The 23854-nt window shown below is 34.0% G+C and overlaps 1 protein-coding gene across 1 annotated transcript in view; it reads right to left on the bottom strand.

The window, feature by feature from the left end:
• Positions 1 to 23854, bottom strand: part of ERC1 (ELKS/RAB6-interacting/CAST family member 1) — a 480046-nt gene that overhangs the window by 321510 nt on the left and 134682 nt on the right. The window contains exon 8 of the mRNA XM_015598545.2: positions 12303 to 12470. Within this exon, the coding sequence (XP_015454031.1) occupies positions 12303 to 12470 (168 nt within the window). The remainder of the gene's footprint in view (positions 1 to 12302; positions 12471 to 23854) is intronic.

Raw genomic sequence — 23854 nt, 5'->3', positions numbered from 1 at the left:
AGAATGGATCAAAGATCTAAATGTAAAAACTAAAACTGTAAAACTCATAGAAGAAAACGTAGAAGGAAATCTTCATGATCTTCAATTAGAGGCAATCTTTTCTTAGATATGACACCAAAAGCATAAGTGAACAAGAAAAACATGGATAAATTGAACTCATCAAAATTTAAAACTTATGTGTATCAAAGGATGCTCTCAAGAAAGTGAAAGGATAACCCACAGAATGGGAGAAATATCTGCAAATTACATATCTGATATGGTGGAACCTCAGAATATATAAAGACTTTCTAGAATTCAACAATAAAAAGACAACTGGATTTAAAAATGGGCAAAAGATTTGAAAAGGCATTTCTCCAAAGCAGATAAACAAATGGCTAACAAGTACACTATGGGAATGCAAATCAAAACAACAATAAGATATCAATGCATATCCATTAGAATGGAACGTAAAATTGTGTGGCCACTTTAGAATCAGTGTAGCAGTTCCTCATAAAGTTAAACATGAAGTTAATATCAATTCCATTGTTAGATATATACCCAAGAGAAATGAAAAGATATATTCATACAAAACCTTGTGCATTAATGTTTATAGAATCATTATTCATAATATTCAAAAAGTAGAAACAACTCAAATGTCCATAAACTGATAAATGGATAAATAAAATGTGGTATATTCATTACAATAAAATATTATTCAGCCATAAAAAGAAATGAAACACTGATACTTGCTACATGAAGAATGAACCTTGAAAATACTAAAGAAGCCAGACACAAAAAGCACATATTATATAATTACACGTATAAGAAATGTCCAGAATAGGCAAATCCATAGAGGCAAAAAGTAGATTAATAGTTGCTAGAAGATAAGGGGTTGTGGTGGCTTACAGGTATGGGTTTATTTTGGGGATCATGAGAATGTTCTGAAATTGAATAGTGGTGATGGTTGCACAACCTTGAAAGTATACAAAAAAAAGAAAACTGAACTATACACACTTTAAAAAGGTAAATTTTATGGTATGTGAATTACATCTCAATTAGGAAAAAAAGAATCATCCATCCTATTAACCCCTTAGTGCTAGTTTAAAAGTCAAAATTCGACCGTGTCATGGAAGTGTGAAACTAAGCCTGAAATTTATCCTGCTTTATTCCCTAAATAACAAAAAACAATTTAGATAAGTTTGTCTGTTCCTAATGGACTTAAAAGTTCTTTTGCATTCAATGTGTCATCTGTGTACATATTTAGTCTGATTATGTTCTAGATCAGCAGCAGTCCCCAATCTTTTTTGGTACCAGGGAACAGTGTTCCTATGAGAATCTAATGCCTGATGATCCGAGATGGAGCTGAGGCGGTGACACTAGCACTGGGGAGCGGATGCAAATACAGATGAAGCTTCACTCGCTCACCAGCCACTCACCTCCTGCTGTGCAGCCCAGTTCCTAACAGGCCACGGACCAGTACCACTCCCCCGACCGAGGGTTGGGTAGATGGCAGTGTCTTTCACCTTAGACCAATAATATGTAAAAGTTTTCATCTAGACGGTTGTGCTTTTCACCTAAGGTGAATCTCCAAAATAAATATGTAGCATTAATTCATCTTCTGCTGCCAGTCTCCCCTTTCCATACACCTTATTCCTCTGTACCCTTTTCTTATGAATTATTTTCATACCCCGTGATAATTCTTAAATTATGTAAAACAATTTTAAACTGGTTGGAGGTGACTTTTGTTGGGAGCAATGGATGACAGAAGCCCTATGAATAACAGATAAAACACTGAGGGGAAATAGGAAAATTCCCCTTTGCTCTGACTAATAAGGCTGCAATACCATAACAGAAAGGAGAATAAGAACTTTGTCATCATACCACACAAAAAAAGTCTCACTCATATTCTCAATCCTTTATCCAATGTTTTATTCAACTGGCCCCAAAAGGGCTACAATATCTCCCAACTTACATGCTCTTCTGCAGCGTGGCTTTTCCACACCTTCATTAAGAAGTATGTCTATTTCTTGACTCGTCTGAATCAAGGTAGGTCCTGGACTACTATAACCAACAGAAAACAGCAAAAGGAATCCTCTGCCACTTCTAAGCCAATTCCTAGCATAATCCTTAACTGGCCAGGCAGCTTCAACGTCTCACATCCATGAGAGTCAGGTGCCACATAAGAAGTGTGACTACTTTTATCATACTGTAAGATACCAGGCATGTGTAGAAGCCCTGAGGCAAAAGACGCCATGTAGCCATATAGACAGAGGCCAAGGGATACCTAGAATATGTGCAAGTGAGGAAGCCAACTTGGCGGTGAATTATCCAATCGCAGACACCCCCAGCTGTCACCAAATGAATCAGAGACAAATTACCCAACAGAGCCCTTCCTGAAACCCTGGCTCACAAGCGAGTAAAATAAAATGGTTGTCTAAGCCAATAAGGCTTTAGGAATAATTTATGCAACAATATGTTTTTCTCCACCTATCTGTCATAAAACAGCGTTATTGCTCTTGTTACTTGATTCACTTATATCTGAAGTTTACTGTTTCTAGATTATCAGAATGTATGGGTGTTGTGCTTTATTTTTATTTATTTATTTATTTTGGAGAGTAGAGCTCTGGAAGTGGAAGGGATGGTGAGCAGAAACATGTTATTAAAAGATATGGCAAAGCAAACTAAGACCCTCCTTTCTTGGTGAGATAATTCTTCAGTCATAAAATGTCACTTGAATAAGATCAATTTCATTTAAAAAGAGTTATCTATTGAAAAATTGGAAGTTAAATTAAGACTTTGCAAGTTCAGCTATCTACCTTCTTATGGTTTTCTTGAAAAAGAGTAAAAAGGTTATATGAAGCAAAGTAAATCCATACGAAGTATCTTCCCCAGTAGAAATAGCATCATCAGTCAGACTTTATTTACTATGTATTGTTTTTTTAATAAAAATTTAGCTATATATATTCTCCATAAATGACAAAATTTTAAATAAACTGAGTTATATTAAAAATTATAAAAGAAAGAAAAGGGAAAATTCCAATGCCTAAGTATAAGTTTCCAACTTAAAATCTGATGGAAGTCTGACGTGGTCTTCTCTTACTTATCTCCATTAACAGTTGGGTTGTGACTTAAAAAACAATAACATTTAGAAAATATTACAATTAATCCTTATTAAAGATAAAACATCACCATTTTAAAAATAAAATATTAATTTTCTCTGAATAAATTAGTAAATATGGTTTTTAATGACAAAACATATTCTTTCCATTTTATGATATGGCAAAAGCGAAGAAACTGACACTGTCTTAGTCAAAACTCCACAAAAAAAAAAAAGAATATATAAAGAACCTACTCTTTCTGACTTGCTACTGGAAATGAAATAACAGAGTAGACTTAAAAAACCAATCTAGTCTCACACACACACACACACACACACACACACTCTCTCTCTCTCTCTCTCTCTCTCTCTCTCTCTCTCTCTCTCTCTCTCTCTCTCTCTCTCTCTCTCTCTCTCTCTCTCTCTCTCTCTCTCTGTCTCTCTCTCTCTCTCTAATTCTACATATCAGCTTTCTGCAACTGTTAAATCTAAACTCTAAATACCAAAACCTAGGAAACTGGAGAAGCAAGCAAGGTGAAATAAACATAAGTTACAGAAGCATAGAAGGGAATGATGATAACATCTGCATCAGCAAATTAAACTCCAAGTTATATTATCGTTTATAGTCAATCAAGCAAGAAGCTGCACAATTTTAACACAGATTTTGAATGCAGCTCAGATTCAAATGCTCAATTACATTTTCCAGGTCAGTGATTTACTATAAAGATAAGAAATTTACTGTAACACAAAACTACTTTAAACTATAGGAGAGAAACCTGGGAAGGAGGAGTCCAATGCTAATCCCATTGTACAGCATGCTTGGCCATCTGCTAGTGCCCCATTTCCTTCTCTGAGCGCAGGGTTAACCCAGTGCATACAAATATACACACTGCCTAGAAAGCAGGGAGACTGCGGGTGGGAAGTGGTACCCAGATGCAGCCAAAAACAGTCCAGAGTATGTGATTCACAATCCAGCCATTATCACAGCTGCTACTGTTCTCAGAAAAGTAATTTTTAAAAAGAAGCATATCTAATACGCCAAAAGTAATGCCAAAGCAATATACTGTTTCCTGATACTCCCTCTTAAACATTAAAATATCTAAATATTACTTAAATATACAATTATAAGTAATATTTGTGGAAAAAAAAATAGAGAATGCAGATGCCAAAGAACAAGAAAAGGATGAAAGCAGAGTTACTATACCCTCTTCTCTATGTCTGAATCAAGAAGCAGAGTAGGTTAAGTATTGTGCAGAATTAAGACATCTCTCCAGGAATACCCGAATTTCTACCTGAAAGGTTATATTTTCAATATTCTATTGAAGATAAATTTCTAAAGTTTTTGACGGAAAAGTCTTTAGAACCAGAAGAAAGAAAAGTTGAATTCTATTTATTAGTTTCTTAAATTAATAGGACAATAAAGGTGAGTACACTCACCAAAAACTTTCTCATTATATAAGAACAGGGAAAAATTTCCCCAGAGACCAGGTAATATGGGAATTCATAATAAGAGAAAAAAGGTATTCATAGGCAGAGCTCTACTGGAAGTTTTTAAGAATCCATGTTACAAAATGTTTGAAGAACAGAAGTAAAACTCCAAGGCACGACACTCTGGAAAGGAATATTACTCCACATCATTCACGCTGTTCTCTTGGCTTGGGATGTCTCACCCCGTTCCCATCTGTCTAGCAAATTTTCATTCATTTTCAGGATTCAGCCCCTAAGATACTTTTTACACAAGGTCAAATCTAAAACTTCTGTTTTTGTGCCCCACTGTAAATACAGCATTTGTATAATTTCTGGAACTCCCTAAACTCTTGAGACTCTGAGAGCAGAAACCGCATATTATTTGCCTTTGTAATTAGAACAGTGCCTAGTATACTGCAAGAGGTGCTACGCTGAATGCATGAATGAAGACAATTCAAGAAGATTTGTTAGACCGGAGAGCTCACAAAAACATAATTTTTACTGTGCATCTATAAATGTACTCAGTAAGGGGAAAAAAGAAAAAGAGCAAAGAATATGCCAGTGCATAAATACATACAGTGCTTAGAAAGCTAGGAAAATGTCTAGGTGGTGGTCCCGAAAAAGCCAAAAATAGTTGAATATATCATGTGCCTCATAATCCAATCATCACTATAAGAATTATATGGAGTGATCACTCCAACTGACTCAAATTTTTAAGACATTTATAAGGCCCTAAATGAAGAACAGAGAGGAACATGGATTTATAAAAAGGCTAGACCCACAAACAAACTGGGCTTACAAAAAAAAAAAAATCTACAGACAACAAAAACAGCTTTTAAAATTATTTTGATAAATCTATCCATTTGATAGAGACTTCTTACACCACAAAAGTCTTTTCTGGGCCTATTCAACATTTCATCATTTATATGAAAGTATAAAGAATATGCACATAAATGGGTAGAAGGCATAAAACCAAAAGAAATAAATAGACTATATAATCAAATCAAGATTCTAAAAAAATCCTCAAAGATTACAGCAATTGGCTGAACTTAACAAAGTAAAATTAAATAAGAATAAACAATATTAACAACTTATATCCAAAGTATGTAACATTTTACAGGTTCCAAGGTGCTTTCAGACACATTATAAAAAATCCCCTGAGGTAACTATTATACCCTGTCTATAGATGAAGAAATGAAGGTTAGTGAGTTTCAGTGAGATGCCCAAAACAATATTTCAGCTAGCGCCAGAACAAAACATTAATAACATTCTAATCATCTCTTTTGCAATTAGGTCCAAAATTCCAACTGGACAACTATGGAGGAAAAATGAGTTTAGACAAATAACTGCCATCAGAAACATTAACCAGAGCCAATAAGAACAATGGAAGAAACAAAGATTTCACCTAGGAAAATAAGATTTGGGGGCTGTCAAATAGCAAGCTTCCAAAATCTAAAAAGCTATCCTGTCGAAGAAGGATTACACCTGTTCCGTATGACCCGAAGTTAATCTCAATAGGCAAATACTATAGTGGCCAAATTCTGGTTCAAGAAAAGAGGGTGAAAACTATCCAAGTCATTTATTCATCAAAATTGGACATATTAGACCATAACCTGAATAAATCCATTTGCCAGAGACTTTATAGGAAAACTTGAATCAAACAGACAGCTTAATTTTAACAAATGAGACTCTACACCTGTATTATACATTGTTTTAAAATGTACAAATGAACTTCTAGGAAAAGGTGGTTCTAATTTCAGAATTATAAAATTTAGGAATAAATTTAAAATAAAATAAATGAAATATTATTTTTCAACAAAGATAGCTATATGGAGAGAGGCTTTTCTAAGCATTTTGATATTCAAACACAAGGAAATATATAGTATATAATAAACACTCATGCACCAACCATGTAAATGTAATAAAAAGATTAATCTGCCTCCAGTTATTTTTAATTATATTACATATTTAATATACATAAATCTATATATGAGTATAATAAATTAAAGACACATAAACCCATTATCCATTTTAAGAACAAGAACATTACCTAAACTACTTAAAAGATGTGTACACACACACACACACACACACACACTCTCCTCCTTAATCCCACCTCTCTGACTTGCCTACCTCCAGAAAAAATGACTTTACTGAATTTTTATCCTAAATATTTCCTTGTCTTAAAACAAAAAAGGATAATATGTTCTATAGTGTGATTATACCACAATTTACTTAACTCATTCTTTGTCAGTGAACATTTGCAGTATTTCCTCACTTTTGTTTTGTTTTTAATCCAAGCAAGGTTACTACAGGCATTCATATATATATATATATATATATATATATACAGGAGGTTATGCTTATATACATATATATATAGGAGGGTATGCTTAGTTTTAATTTAGTAAGATAAATGCTTTCCAAAGAAGTTGTACCATTTTAAAATCCCAATAGCACTGTGTGAGAAATACAGTTGCCCTATTTACCAACACTTGATATTGTCAGACTTCTTACTTTTTGTCAACATAGCATAAAATGGTAAGTACAAAATGGTTTCTTAATCTGGTCTTATTTTATACCCCCTGATAACAGTGAGGGTAAATTACTTCCCATATTTATATGCCATGTGTATTTCCTCTTATTACATATATTTTACTAATACATACATAGGTTGTAAAAGTATAAAAACATATATCCTGATCTAAATTATAGAGCATATATATAAATAGCAAAATCAAGTATTTATCTTTGGAGAGAATGAAGGGGAATACTATAAAAAAAAAAGATATGCCAAGGAACTTCTACTGAAATTAAAATTTTACTTCTTAAGTTGAGTAATTAAAATTACTTATTATATTACTCTTTATACTTTTTTGTATCCCTGAAATAATTACATTATAAAATATAAAAATGTAGTATGATCATGTAATCAACAAACAAGAACTTGGAAAATATAGCACTCATGACCTTTCCCGAAAAAGTATTCAAAGGAATTCTTCGACAAGCAGATGCACTAGCTTAGCCAAAAAGGGTAAACTCACGGGTGACCCATGTTTTGGATCACTTATTCAAGCTCACGCATTCTTCAAGTCTTAATAACTGAAATGTTTATCTCTTCAGGGTCAAAAACAATCAGTGTAAAAGGATCAAAGTATCTCACTATGTGTCAAGATTCACCTGAGAAAACTGTGTGAGCTGTTGACTGAACTGCTTCTCTGAATCAGCTGGTGCTCATTCTAGTTTTAAAAACTCACAGGAGGCAAACTGAAATCCAGAATCTTCTCAGAATAGGATGGAGGAAAATCTGAATATATCACCAAACATAAGAGTCTCAAGCTTTGGAAAGAGTCAAAATGTCAAAAGCAAGAAATTGCAGAGCTCGGTCCCGTCTGGCATGATAATTTGATATTATCTAACAAATTCAGTATGTGTCCATCAGAATTCCAGAATACTGATCAATCTCAGGGTTCATGTGACTTAAGAGGAACCTTTAATTACAACTTAGAGTCATCTCAATGTTCTTTACACAGTCAAGTCCTGGAGTCTTTTCATTCTGTCTGTTTATGTGATGCATGGCTCCTACCAGTGTGAAATGGAAAGATGACCTTGGTTTGTGGGGAAGACAACTGTGAAAGAAGTAGCTATGAATGTAGAAAACAAAGCAACCTAGAATGCCCCCACCAACCCAATCAGTGGAAGGCCTGTTTCTGGAGGCCTCCAACAGATCCTGAATGCTACATCACACTGACCGCAATTCTCTCCAATGCCTTTGTGCTTACCAGTCAATGAATAATTGGCTCCCTGGCCATAATCAACCTCTTGATTTTCCTCTTGGTCACATCCATCAGCATCATATCCTCTCGCAGAACTTTGGCCAAATTCTATGTGACATTTGGCTGTCTTCTGGCATCATGTGCTACAAGGCCTCCAACCTGCATCTCTGTGTCATCGCTCTGAATAGGTACTGAGCCATTGCTCATGCCCCATATTACAGTAAACACCAGAAATGCAGCCTCCATGGTCACCATTACCAGGGCCATCTTCATCTATATCTGCAGTCTGTAACTCTTCTCTCAAATCTTCTACACTATCTACTACATGTGTGGTGTCTCCTGTCCACATTGCTCATCATCATCTACATGGCCTTCTAAAGTCATCATAATTTCACCACAGCCCAATTCATCAGAGTTCACTCTATGTCCTCAAACCCACACTCCATGAGGGGTACTGCACTCAGCCAGCTCTCATTGTTTGTCAACCACATGAAAACCAAGTCTGCTAAAAGTATCCTGGAGCAAACGAATATTTGCAGCATTAAAAAAGGAAAGCCACAATAAAAATAGTTAGAGCTCTTTTGAGAACCTTAGATTGTCTTTAAACTTAATGTGTTCATTTTATTTATTTTAAGTGAATCTAAAAATAAAAGCTACTTATATTTAATAAGCAAACAATGGTCCAGGAAATACATCAGAAATGTTGATTCTGTTCATGTTAGTACAGTAACTTCTACAACAAATAAGAAGACAGAACATAAAGGCTCTAAGCACTGAAAATGACAGGCACAGAGGTAATTAAAGAGAAGCAGTAAAACTTAACCAGTTTTACAAGTAGCGGTTTTATCTACCTAATACATGTTTTAAGACAAATCAAAGTCTGCAAAATGACACATCAGTTAGGCAGTGTAGTGTACTACAAAGAACACAATTAGTGGCTTGCCACTGCCTCCAGTAAAAGATAAAGAGGCTAGGTAAAAATAATATATACGATGTTTGTATGATGTTCTATAGTGTCAAAAAGCTTTAACATGAACTCTGGTCAAGATGGTGGAGTAGGTAACCGTTATGCTTGCCTCCCCTACTGACCACATCAAAATTACAACTAAATTGTGGAGCAACCACCCTTGAGAACCACCTGAAGACTAGCTGAACAGAACTTCTATAACTAAGATATAAAGAAGAAGCCACGTCAAGACTGGTAGGAGGTGAGAACCAGGTTGGTCTTACATTCATATGTGATGGTTAAGAATCAGGAGAGATGAGAAGAATGAAGAATGAAATCTTACCATTCTTGACAACATGGATGGACCTAGAGGGTATTATGTTAAGTAAAATAAGTCAGACACAAAAAGACTAATATCATATGATTTCGCTTATATGTTGAATCTAAAGAATAAAATAAATAAACAAAACAGAAACAAATGCACAGATAGATACAAAGAACAAACTCCTGGCTGCCAGATGGGATGGGGGTTGGGGAGCTGAGTGACAAAGCGAAGGAATTAAAAAATACAAATTGGCAGTTATAAAACAGTCATGGGGATGTAAAGTACAGCATAGGAAATATAGTCAATAATACTGTAATGACTATGTATAGTGAGTGACAGGTGGGTTCCAGACTTATTGAGGGATCATCTCCTAAGTTATATAAATGCGTAACCACTATGCAGTACACCTGAAATTAATTAATTTTAAAAAGAAAAAAAGTATTGAAACTAGAGAGGAGTGGTAATTATACATATGTAATTACATTTAGGTGAGTACCGTAGACACCACTGACTTGGTGTACTTTATAATGATTAATTCTATTATGTGTGACTTTCACCTCAATAAAAAATAAATATATTAAAAAGTAACATTAAAAAAAAGGTTTTAACACATATTACCATGTAATCCTCCCAACAGGGAAGTTGTTATAATGGGAAAAGCTGCATTTTGGAGTAAGACCGACCTTGTGTCAAAATCTGAAGCTACCATTTTTTAGCTAAACAAATTTGTACAAACGAACCTCTCTTATCATATATTATGTTTGTTTGTTCTGAGTTTGTTTTTATTTGGGGGGTAAGAATAGGGAAGCATAGGAGTAAGATGCCAAGATGAAAAGTATTTCATTAGTAGGTACTGAAATAATTTAATGAGTCAGCACTAATATTTTTTTTATTCCTTTAAGAGTACTTTCATGAAATTAAAGTAAGTATATTTGGGGAAAGTTTTGTTTCAGTTATCTCTTCTACAGATTTATACTATATGTGGATACAGATGAATGTGTATGCAGTCACATGTAAAATATATTTCTTATTATGTGTCGCAGTCTAAAATTTTAGCCACTGATTTGTGATAGAGCAATCAAGTTCTAAAAGTCACTGCCAAAGGGATAGAAGGATTAAACAAGATTCTAAAGTGGCTAGCATAAGTGTTGCCATTCTATTTTTACAAACTACGATTATTTCAGGATAATTAGGTTTTAATTCTAACTTCAAACCTCTAGTCATGGTTATTAAAAACTTAAAAAAAAAAATGTTTACCTAGTTAAAAATAAGACATACATTACTTCCAAATAGCTTTTGGGTTCTAACCAATATACTTGTTACTCGGCAAAATCCACCAACATTAAAAATGCATATCCTTTCACCCAGCAGTTCTACTTCAAGGAATTTACCTAGAAATATACTTCACACATGTACAAACTAAATATGTATATATTTACTACAGCACCATTTTATGTAAAAGCAGAAATGTTAAATAAACTAAAAGTCCCTCAGTAGAAACCCTGTTAACTAAATTGTAGTACACCCATACAATGCTATCGGTAACAACAAGGAAGCTCTTGAAAGGAGTTTAAAATATATTAACAGAAAAAAAATGGAAAGGAATAGACAATAAGGAATGGCAACACTTGTGTTAAAAGAAACATTTCTGCTTTATATGGATTATGCATAAAATGTTTCTGGAAGAATACAAAAATAGGTAAACATAAAAAAAGAGAATACAGATTTGCCTGTATATATGCAGACTGTTTCTGGAAGGATATATAAGAAACACGTAAGGGGAAGGAGGTAGTTGGGGGAAAAGGATGAGAAGGATATATATATATATATATGTATATATACACACACACATATATATATACATATATATATGCATAAAAATTTAAAACAATAAATCAGTATCTACTAAAATGCTATATTCAACTGAAATTTAGAATGATCAATTTTTATGTTTACTTATAGAAAGCAAGTAAAAACCAAACTAATATAGGACAAATATATGACATGGTCCTCTTTACATAAAAGAAAAGCTGAATTGAAGTTTAATAAAGAGTTTTATTCCTTGGCTACTGTTAGAGGTTAAAAATAAACTAGGACAATATCAAATATGTCTAATCTATCATCTCACTGGAGATGAACAATAACTACCAGTGTTTCCTGTTATCTCAAGGGCACTCCTTTAAGTAAGCTAAAAAAAAAAAATAGTATTAGTACTTATTTATTCCAAAGTTCGCCTCTTCCCAATAATGATTAAGGTAAAAAAGGAATGTACATTATATGTCACACATGTACATTATGTGCTAATTATAGTAGCATGTTTTCTATTCAAAATTACAGTCTTATTAATCATGTAGATGGAGTTGCAACCATCTCTAGTGCATGTACAATACTAATTCATGTTATAGTTCCAATATAGAAGAGGTAGAAGAATGTCAACATAAATACTTTGGCAATTTACAAGGTACTTTTCAGAAATAGCAGCATGAAAAATACTACTGACGATAAAATAGCGTTCACTTAAAAATTTTTTAAATTGAATATGCAGAGAAGTTTTAATAATCTACCTATTACAACATGGGTTTCAATTATTAACCACAAAAATATAAACAGAGGAATGAGAAAGAAACTGACAACATTTAGATATAACTCAGCAATAGGAATGAAGATGAATGCCAGATGTGGGACACTGAACTCAGAATACCTGCATCTTACCTTCTTCTGAAGAACATTAACCTTCCGCTCCTTCACATCCAGCATATCCTTGAGGTCATGTATCTCTCCAGCTTGAGTTCCCTTCTCCTCAGCCATATCCTGAATTTGTTTTGTCTTCTTATTCAACATGGTTTCCTTCTCTTCCAAACGCAATCGAAGAGCATCCACCTAAGAATGTAAGATTTTTACAAATGATTAACATAATTCCTTTCAAATAGATATGTATAGTTGCCCAAATGGTATTTGTGTAGTAAACATTCATAAGAATCAAATAAAATACCACTCTAAATATAATTATTGCTATTTAGAAATTAACCCTAAAATTTTGTGAGCACTTTTATAATAAAAATAAAATTTACATCAGTGAAATTTATCATCAGATGATAGGATAAATAGATCTGAATCAAGGGGACAAAATGAAGAACTGTTATAAACAGGTTGAGTTTTGCTACTTCTATAAAAGTAACAATCTACAACTATGTTTCTCAAACTTTATGTGTATTAGAATCACTTGGAGGGTGGGTTTAAACAGATTACACGGTTGGGGCTCAAAAATTAATATTTCTAATTTTTAAGTTCTCAAGTGATACTATATACTGCTTTAGAAAATCTAAAATTAGATATCTGTACAAGGCAAAGCAAAGGTGTACTTTCAGAACCCAAGCCTAGTAAGCTGAAGTCTGGTATCCAGTTATCCTGATCCCTGAAGTTTAACAGCTTTTGTTAAATATAACTGTAAAATAACTACAAATCTAATGATAATACTTATTTTTTAAATCCACCTACAGAAAATTTCATTAAGCATTACTTATATATCAAATTTTGGGGGATTTTTTTTGTTTGTTTTTATTGTTTTGCTTTTCCACTAAGGATTTATAATTCAGCAAATAGTTACACATTTGATTATAGCAAAACAGGAGGTGTATTTCTTTCATCTTAAGACAGTACTGTTCAACAGGAATATAATATGTCATATATGAAAGCCACATATGAAATTTTAAGTTTTCTAGCAGCTACATTAAAAAGTAAAAAAGAAACAGGCAAAATTAATTTTATTAATGTTTTATTTAATCTAATATATCTACAATGTGGTCATTTCAAACATGTAATCCATATAAAAAGTATTAACAAGCTGGTTTACATTCTTTGTTCTGTACTAAATCTTCAAAGTCCAATGCATATTGTAATTTACATTTATATCACATCTCAGTTTGGACTAACCATATTTCGAGTGCTCAATAAACACAGGTGGCTGATGGCTACCACACTGGCAGTACATATCTAAGATATCAAGTATATTTCCTTAAAATATCTTTAATCTTGAACATGTGCTATGTTACTTTTCCTGTCAGAGTATCGATTAGCCCACAAATAAAAAACGGGTAATGACTGTTTTTTATTCAGAGTATAGCAAAACTCTCAGTAAAGATCTAACAGTATATCTAAACTATAAGGTATCTGAGAACCAATACCGTGTACATGGTGGTAATTACTGCTCAGTAAGTATTATGGAAATTTTCCTAGGAGGCTAGTTTCATTTGAGACTGCCTTATTTAAGTCATCATGTAGTTACAAATTATGTTGGGCTATGCTGGAAAAGAAAAACATGTAAACAAACTAGACTTCATTCTGCTGAACTACATTTCTACCAACCACTTCAATGCCACCAAGCCAGAAATTAGGAAATCAATCATTTTAGGTACCATTTATAATTCTTCATCACAAGGTCTATCTAAATTTTTTCCACTAATTTTCCTCTATTCTACTTTAATAAATGATATATGGTTAACAATATAATCTTCTGGAAAGGTCCACCTAAGAACTTGTAAATACTGGCTCTTCCCATAAGCGACCTGAATCAACCTCTGAAAATGATCCCTATTCAATTGACCCAGACAACCCCACAAAATCATGCAAATCAAGAAGTTCAAACCTCCATGTTCACTTTAAGAACGCTAGTGAAACTGCCCAGGCCATCGAAGGTATGCATATCTGAAAAGCCACCAAGAACCTGAATGATGCCACTTTACAGAAGCAGTGTGTGCCATTCTGTCGTTACAATGGCGGAGTTGGCAGGTGTGCCTAGGCCAAACAGTGGGGCAGGATGCAGAGTTGGTGGCCCAAAGAGAGTGCTGCATGTGCTTAAAAATGCAGAGAGTGATGCTGAACTTCAGGGTTTAGATGCAGACTCTCTGGTCATCGAGCACACACAGAGCTCATGGGCAGAAGAGTCCTATATGAGCACCCTCCACCGCACTGAGACGGTCCTCACTGAAACGGAGCAGAGTGTTCTTGAGCCAGAAGTGGACCTTGCACAGAAGAAAAAGATGTCTCAGGAGAAACTGAAGAAAAAAACTTATGGCCCAGGAGTAAATTCAGCATCAAATAAATGCTCATAAAAGTTAAAAAAAAAAAAAAAAAGTACTTTCAAACTGTGGAAATCTTATTTCTGAAACAATTCTTTTCCTTTTTCTATGCCTACTAGAGCTTAAATTTACTTTGTCCACAACATAACCTCTAACCTATCATCCCTATCTTTTTCATTATTATCTCTATTCTGATTTTGCTTGTTTTTCTCCCACCATGAGCAATCATTTCAAACAAAGCCTCGCATCATCTCCTTTATTTTTAGTCATATTTATTTGACAAATATTTACGTCTATATTAAACCATTTTCCCTCTTACTTCTGAACCTTCCTGCATATGGTCAAGTATATGCTTGCCAACCATATATACAGTATATTAAATATCCTCACAATTCTATCCTCAAGCATTGTATTTTCTTCCCTCGAATTCTCCCTGTGGAAAATTTCACTCTCTCATGGCAACCTAGGAAACTGAGACTTAGGATGGCAGGCCCAAGGTTTTACAGCTATAAATAAGTGACAGAGCAGGAATTTAAGATTAAATGGTCTGTCTCCAGATGCTATGATCTTAACCATTAATTCTGTATTATACTCCTCCCCTCAGAGCTAGACAAAAAGAGTATATACTGTATGATTTTATATAAGTGAAATTCTAGAAAATACAAACTAATTACAGTAATAGAAAGCAGATAAAGGGTTGCCCGGAAATGAGGGAGAAAGACAGGAGTAATGAAGAATGCAAGGGAAGGGTAAGAGAAAGGGATTACAAAGAGGCACAAGAAAACTTTTGAGACAATATTTATTATCTTGACTGTGGTGTTGGTTTCACAAGTCTATGTGTCAAAACTTACCAAATTGTACATCTTAAATATATGCAGTTAATTTTATGTCAATAAATTTTTTAAGAAAAATCAGTAAGTGTATTGGTATAGGAATAAACCAATAGACCTCTGTAACAGAAATGGGAGTTCAGCTACAGATCTGCACACATAGGGACCCATACACATATAAAATAGAGGTGACAATGTAATCAGTGATAAAAGGATAGAGCATTAAATAAACTGTTTTTAGAATACCGATGGAGGGGAAACTCTAACCTGTATCATATACAGAAAGGAATCCTGGGTGAATTAAAGGTTTATGTAAGAGAAGCAAATCTTTAAAACTTCTAGAAGGAAATATAATACTTTTAAGACACTGAGGTATGGAAGGATTTTTTTAAAAGACACAAAAGAGGTACATCAAAAAGAAAAAAGTACTGGTAAATCCAACTATGTTAAAATTAAAACTTCGGTGTTTGTTTTATTATTTTATCTATATTTTATTATTTTATCTATATTTTTATGTGCCTGCAATAATTCTTAATAAAATAATAGTAAGGAAAATGCAGGCATATTTATAGTTATTTTTAAAAATAGATATTTTGTGAACTAGCCAAAATTAAACATAACCCAATATTGAACTCCAAGTTTCAAAATTTATGACCATTTAAGATTGCTCTTAAAAAATTAAATACTTAGATATAAATCTAACAAAACGTGTATAGGATCTACATGCTGAAAATTACACACAGCTAATGAAAGATATCCAAGAAGATCTAAATGAGTTCTTCTCTTGAATACTATATGAAATGTTTACTTGACATGTTAAGGTAGCCAGTCTACTTAAAATATTCCTCAGGGACAAGGAGACAGAAAATATTTAGCAGTGATAAAAAATGTGTTTTACTGACAAACAGCAGAAATAAAATAAGCCAAGCCCTGTGGATCTAAGAGATGTTATGCTAAAATCTTCCAGTTTAGGTACCTGAATTCAGCACTAAAAACTTCAGAGCAAGAATTAAAATCTGATGCAAAACCAAGATGAATTACACTGAATTCTCCAATGGTCCTTTCTAAAGTGCAAGATGTCAAAAGTCTTTAAGTTTCCTTCAGTTTTACTTCATCTACCTATTAAAATCAGAAATATTCCATCATGCAAAGAAGAAAAAAAAGTCCATAAGTATCAATAATAGATGGAATACTGATTTGATCAGGAAAAAAATAACTGCCACCACAAAGCAAACACCTTTGTGGAATATGAAATTCAACAACCAGCCTGCTCAAGATGCCAAAAGAATCCACTGACCCTTATCCATTTGGCATTCAGGCTTAGCTCAAGCCAGCCTACATGGTTACTAATCCCACCTGATGGTTATTGGTTCCTATTAGCTGAATCCATAAGAGGGCTCCAGTCATGGTAAGTCAAGAGGATTCTTATTGAATCCACTGACCCTTCTGCAAAGTTAAAGATGTCAGAGTCTTAGAAAACTATACATGTCTGAAATTTTTAAAAAATAAATAAATCATACACTAATCATTTACACCTAATTTCTACATTCCAATTTCTATTTTGTATACTATATATTCAACCTATAATATGTATACTATATATTCCAATAACCACAAGCAAAAACACAAAGCAACTGTCCTAAAAGACATTTTACTCTATATCCCCAAAATACACTATTAAATTCTTATTATAATGCAAAAGACATTTGAACATGTAGATAAGTCTTAACTGCTTAGTTTCCTTATCATTCATTTCTTCTCAGCATTAATTTCAGAAAAATGAAAGGCTTTTCATCTGTGGGTCAGAAATCAGAACACAGCAGGAAAATATCTCTCATCACTTTTAAATGTTTCTCATTCTGATGGCACCAGCATCTCATAGGAGAAAAACTGTAAGACTTCATATTGCTTCTTCTTTACCAAAGTACCTAGATGCCCTAAACTGCACTTTTACATTAAATCCCTGCCTCAATTAAATGACCTGGAAAAATGCCAGCACTAACCAGTCATGAATACCTGCATGCCATTTTGAGGGAATGTCAGGTATGAGACCCACAGGAATTGGTGACTGAAAAAGGTAAACAATAAAAACTCTTGTTATAAACATACAAAGTTTTGGTGTAAGAGTAGCTGGAAATGCAGGCTTTGATATAAAAAATATTTCATACCACAAATATTAGGCACAGAAATTATCTAAGTCCATACTCTAATTACTAAACGATATTTTCTTTACTAAATATTCAAATCCCCTATATACACTTTTTCTTGTCCTGCTTTTCATGCCATGCAGAATTTAAATGTGTTGGTCTGGAGATCTGAGATAAAACAACCACAAAAACCACTTTGCTACTACTAGATTAATTGCTCTGAATTCTAAACTGATCTTTTGGTTTGGAGTGAACTAAATTCATAGTATAATTTTCTGTGAGGTCCATATTTTCCAAACCACAAAAAACATACTCAGGAAAGCCGCTCAGAGACTAGCAAGACACACAGTCATCACCCGAACACCAATCCTGGCAGGAAGAATAACACCTTGTTTATTCACATCAACTGAGATGGAGGAACTGCATCCGCTCAGTTTGCCAAACATCATGGTCTGTGGCAAATAGGTTATGCCAATTTCAATATAAACAGAAGGTTTCTCTGCAAGATTTTCTCTACCAATAGACAAAAACAGAAAAGTGACTACCTTGCTGTTCTGATCTCTCACTTCTGATCATAAAACTATTATCTCAACCTATCTTAACTTCCTTTTGTTTTATATCAATAAATGGACCTATCTAAATGCACACTAGCAGTACTTATTGCATGGAAACAATAGCTCATTTTCTATAATTCCATTGGTTATGGCTTTACCAATATGATTCACTCTCTTTCTAACTCTGACCACACTTTTCAGTTTTCACTCTGTTGTTTTCCCCTCTTCACATCTCACTTTATACAACTTCCTCTGGAAAAAACAATTCAGTCCTAAGGCTTTAACTACCACCTCCATAACAGCTTCTAAATCTTTATTCCTAGTCCAACCAGTTCTAAATGCCTGAGATTTTAACAAAATTTTCTACTTAAACCAGATCTTCCACTGAATATTTAGTTTAGAATGAGATTATTTTTAGAAGCTTTCCTTTTAAAGGACCTTTAAACATCACCTAATATGATCAAACATTAATGTAAGTTAAATCTGAGTGGTATCCATTATATTATTTTCTAAATTTATCCTAAGTATTTGGCAATATTTCATAATTTTTAATTAAATAATCTAAAATCCTAATTTCAGAAGTATAAATGGTATCTATTATATTCTGAATTTTTCCTATATTTGGTAATATTTCATAATTTTTTAAATTATATAATCTAAACTCCTAAATTTAGAAATGAAGCTGAGCAAATCAGAGACCAAACTAAGTGAGTTGCCTAAGATCACTAAGTACAATTTCCTATCACCACATTTCCCATCATTCCCATCTAGAAAGAAGTCTGAATGAAGGGCATTGGGCTATGGGATTGACAACATACACAAGTAAACCTTTTTAAAAGGCTGCTTCAACAAACTGCATTGAGCTCTGTTTGAAGTCTCATACCTGATAAAAAAATTGAAGAGCTCAGAAAAATATCAAAAAGGTCATTCCACAGTAGTTTATTTCTACTTCATTTACAAAACAAAAAAAGAAAGAAAAAGAAAAAAAAGCTGCAAATTTATAATCTAAAAAAATAATGTTAACATCATCTCCATCCACTTTCCCTTGAAATTTCATAGCAAACAAAGAAGACACAAATGGCTATACAAAGTGTAAACTGTAATAAGCTATATTCAGCTATGCAGCCCCAGTAGAAATGTCAATACTCTTGGTCTCTGCAAATCCGACAAAGCAGTCAGCCAATCTAGTTCTATCCTGACCCCTTCTAAGCCAACATATCAGTAATACTTCCTCACTCTGGTATCAGAACTAAGATCAACTAAGCCTTAAAGCCCTATATGAAAAGAGCATTGAGAGGATCCTCAAAGTAACCTGATTCAATCTCATCTAAAGCCTGAATTTCTTTCCGTGATCCCCAACCTTTTTGGCACAAGGGACGAGTGCTTTTATGAGAATCTAATGCCTGATGATCTGAAGTGGAGCTGAAGCGGTAATGCTAGCACTGGGGAGCAGCTGCAAATACAGATGAAGCTTCACTTACTCTCCCGCCACTTACCTCTTGCTGGGCAGCCCAGTTCCTAACAGACCACAGACTGGTACCAGTGCATGGCCCAGGAGTTGGGGACACTTACTTTATACAATATCCCTTTTGAGCAGGCTTCTCTAGTATTTAAACACCTACAGTAAAAACCAGGTACATGTTTCCTCTCCAGAGGATGCTCACACTTTGCTTTTAACAGGGATAGTAAAAAAACAAAAAAGACAGCTATTTCTTATTTTAAAGTAAAAAACATGTTTTTCTGTAGTTTTATCCATAGGCTCAAGTTTAACGCCTTAGGCCAGACTCTTTTCCACTTAACAGTCATTCAAATACATGCAGAGTATCATGTACACCCAAGAGCATTTCCAAAGTAACCTTCAAGTGTCCCTTAATATGCCACGACGTCAGACTCTTTGTGTCTAAACATGCTTAAATATGCCAATGCTTCTTAAATCATTGTACCCAGAACTCAGTATTTTAGATGTGGTCTAATCACCTTATCCTTATCTCTAGACACTTCAAAAACAACCTAAGATTGCATAGTTTTGAGGGTTTTTGGGGGCGGGGGGCGGGCAGCCAGTGTACAGATATTGAAGGATTACTTAAATAGACTTTTGTTTTGCTTTTTTTGTTGTTGTTTTTACAGTCTTGTTTTGTTTGAGGTTTTTGCCAGCTTTTTGTTGGAGAAAGGGAGGGGTAGAAAAAAGGTTTTTACAGTCATCCTACTAAATTTTATTCTTGATTTAGCCCATTACTTTGCTCTTTAAAGATCTTCAGGAATGCTGAATTTCTTATCTAACATGCATGTTACCCACCTCTCCCCCAATTTTTTCCCATCCAATTCATTAAAAAAACATTTAACAAGGAAGAGTCAAGTTTAGAGAGATACAAGATACTACCAGAAATTTAAATGTAGGTTAACATATGTCATTAAACATCTTTTGGAAAAAATCATTTTACAGTTTCAAAGAAACCTAATTATCATCTTACCCAGTTTACACTTCTTCATCTTATTTGCATTGCCTTGCCAATGCCCTGATGAGGTATAGATCTACAATATCTCCCATATATTCTTGATTTTCCGGACTAGAAATTCTACCAAAGAAAAATATGAGTCTGAGATGACCTAGTTTTAGTGTTGACTTTAAGTGATCACCACTTCTACTTGAAGGTCCTCCAATATTCTATTCTAAAAATGCACTTAGAAAACATTAGATTGTGCATAGATGTGGCAATCCTCTTCTTTCCTTTTTTTGAAAATCAAAATGATGTTTGCTCAAAATCAATCTAACAAACCTCTCCTATTGCCATGATTCTTCAATAATGATCAATAACAGATCTGTGATTTTATTTGCACCTGAGATTCAAACTGTCCTAGCCAAAAGACAAAGTTTCATAGACATTCTAAAACTGAGGAAACTGTTAAAATGCAAACTCTGATTTAATAGATCTGAAGTAGCTCAAGATTTTGTGTTTCTAATAAGCTCTTAGATGAGACGATACTTCTGGCCTTTGAACCACACTTCGAGTGACTAGGTTGTAGATCTCTTGGATGCTTTCTAACAATATCTCTTTTCACACATCTTGGGCTTCATTTTCATTTTCCCACTGTTGAAATATACATCCTATCCTTTTTCAGTCCTATTACGTTCCTCTTAAAGGGAAAGACAAAAACAAACTAGATGGAGAATTTCACCTGCTCTATAGCATCGACAAATTATACCAACAAGCAGAAGTAACTGCTAAGGTTTTCCTTTTGATCTTTCTCCAAAAGTCTTCACTTTTATTGGATAAATCTCAATTGATTTTGGAGTTTGGGTTTAATAACACTATTGTTGTTAAGCCTGTACCAAACTCTTATGTTGATTTTGATTGTTTTTCCTACTTGTCACATTAACGTCCTTTTTCGACTCCTCTTTCTTGCATCTCAACCTTTCCTCTTAGGTACAATTTATTTTTATCGTTCTTTCTATGTGGAAAGTAGAAAACTCTCAGTTTGTGTAGGTCTGAAAAATGTCTTTATTCTACCTCCACTGATGAACAACAGTTTAGCTGGGTACAGAATTATGAGTTGTCAATGTTTTACACTAAACTTGGAAGATTTTACTCTATCATATTCTTGTTCCTGTTGTTGCTGTTGCTGTTGCTGTTGTTGTTGTTACTGGCCTAATTGTTAATCCTTTGTTAGAAAACTTTTCTCTCTGGCAGTTTTTAAGATCGGTTTATCTATGGTTTCATTATGATGTACATAGGTCTGAATATTTTCCTGCTCAAGAATTATTTGCTCCTGAACTGAAGTTCCCTTCCTATAATCAAGTCAAAAATTCTCAGCAATTATCTTTTAAAATTGCCTCCCATTCCCTTTACCCTTTTTGAAATCTCATAGATGTAAGTTAGACTTCTATTTCCACAGCCTTCTCTTCAGAAATTTCTACTTGTTTTATCTGACCTATAGCTCTCTGTATAATACCTCATTAGACCTATCTTCCAATTCATAAACTGTCTCTATAGCTCTAATTTACAGTTTAACTAATATACTGAGTTTTCATTTTAGTTATTATATGTATTTCATGTCTAAATTCCTGTTTTGTTCCTTTACAACCTGCCTGGTTTATTTATTGTATTTTGCTCTTTGTTCATGTTTTAAATCCTTCCTTCATGTATTTAATAATGATAATAAATATTTACTGAATACTACTATGTACATATATAAATATTTACATATACATGTTTAATTCTCACAACACTTACGAAGTATTGTTATTCTATTCACAAGTGAGAGAAGACTGATGTACAAAGGTACAAACTTATATAACAAGTGGCAACGCTGAGATTAAAAGATGCTGCACTAAACAGCTAGTGCTACCTTTACTATACTGTATCAGCTTTTACTCTCAATATTTCCACATAACAACCCAATAAGTTATATCTGCTCATCCATTCTGGAGAGTGCTCCCATGCTTATTAGACCATCTTTTATTCTAGTCATTTAATGCAGGGGTCCCCAAACTCCGGGTCGCGAACCAGTACCAGTCTGTGGCCTGTTAGGAACCAGGCCGCCCAGCCAGAGGTGAGCGGTAGGCGAAAAAGTGAAGCTTCTTCAGTATTTGCAGCCGTTCCCCAGCGCTAGCATCACCACCTCAGCTCCAAGCTCCACCTCGGATCAACAGGCATCAGATTCTCACAGGAATACCAGCCCCTGATGCCAAAAAGGTTGGGGAGCGCTGATTTAATGTATAGTTTCATTTTATTATCCAATGTTCTTAAGGGTCTAATAACTCTGTTTGTTCTTCTGATATCAGCTCAGAATAGATGAAATTCCACTAGTGATTAAGAAATTTGAGGTTGTAAATTCATTCTAAGCAGGACTTTTATCTATGGGACTCTGTGAACTATGCTGAAAGTATGTTCCCTGAGAGCAGCTGTGTATATTCAAACTCAAACCTGCTTGAGCAAAGAATTCCTCCAACTCACAGGCCAAGTGAGTAAGTCAGTTTCTCATACTGTCAATTAATAACTGTATAAGTTTTTTCTAGTCTATTCTTTCTCAGGAAAGTCCTGGATTTATGCAAGTGTATCGATGTCAAATCTCTACCCCATTTAGGGCCGAGGTATATTTGCTATTCACATGTCACCATTAAGATCCAAGCCTCTTAGTTAACAAATACAATAATCCCTCAGAACAACTCTAGTCCTTCTTGACAGATGCTCAGTATTGGAAGGGATGAGGAAAAACATGGACATCTACCCTGTCAGGGAGATAAGCCAAATCAACTCTGAGCTCAATAGGGCAACAGATCATATCCAACTTACCCTCATAGTAGCTACGAAGTCAAAATGACTGCTTTCAAACTTTTATCAACTTGGAGAAGGAACTAAATTATTCTCATTCCTCGATTTGCTTAAAACCGTCATTGAGCAATGCAGTTTTACTATTATATTTCCATTCATGTCGAATATCTAGTCCTCCTTCAATATGCAGCCATTATAATGTGTTTAATATGTTCTTGAATATGCGTGTATCTTAGAAATCTTAGAAATATAGCAGCTTATTTTTATATTCACATGTGTTATTTATACAAATGCTATACACCTATAAATACTTCTAGGTCATTGCTTTTCTTTTACATGGAATTCCACAGTCCATATCCACTGTTCTTACTTATTCAACCCA

Source organism: Pteropus alecto, unplaced genomic scaffold (genome assembly GCF_000325575.1).
Source record: "Pteropus alecto unplaced genomic scaffold, ASM32557v1 scaffold76, whole genome shotgun sequence".
Taxonomy (NCBI): Eukaryota; Metazoa; Chordata; class Mammalia; order Chiroptera; family Pteropodidae; genus Pteropus; species Pteropus alecto.
Note: the sequence above shows the minus strand (reverse complement) of the source record. Positions and strands in the feature narration are given on the sequence as shown.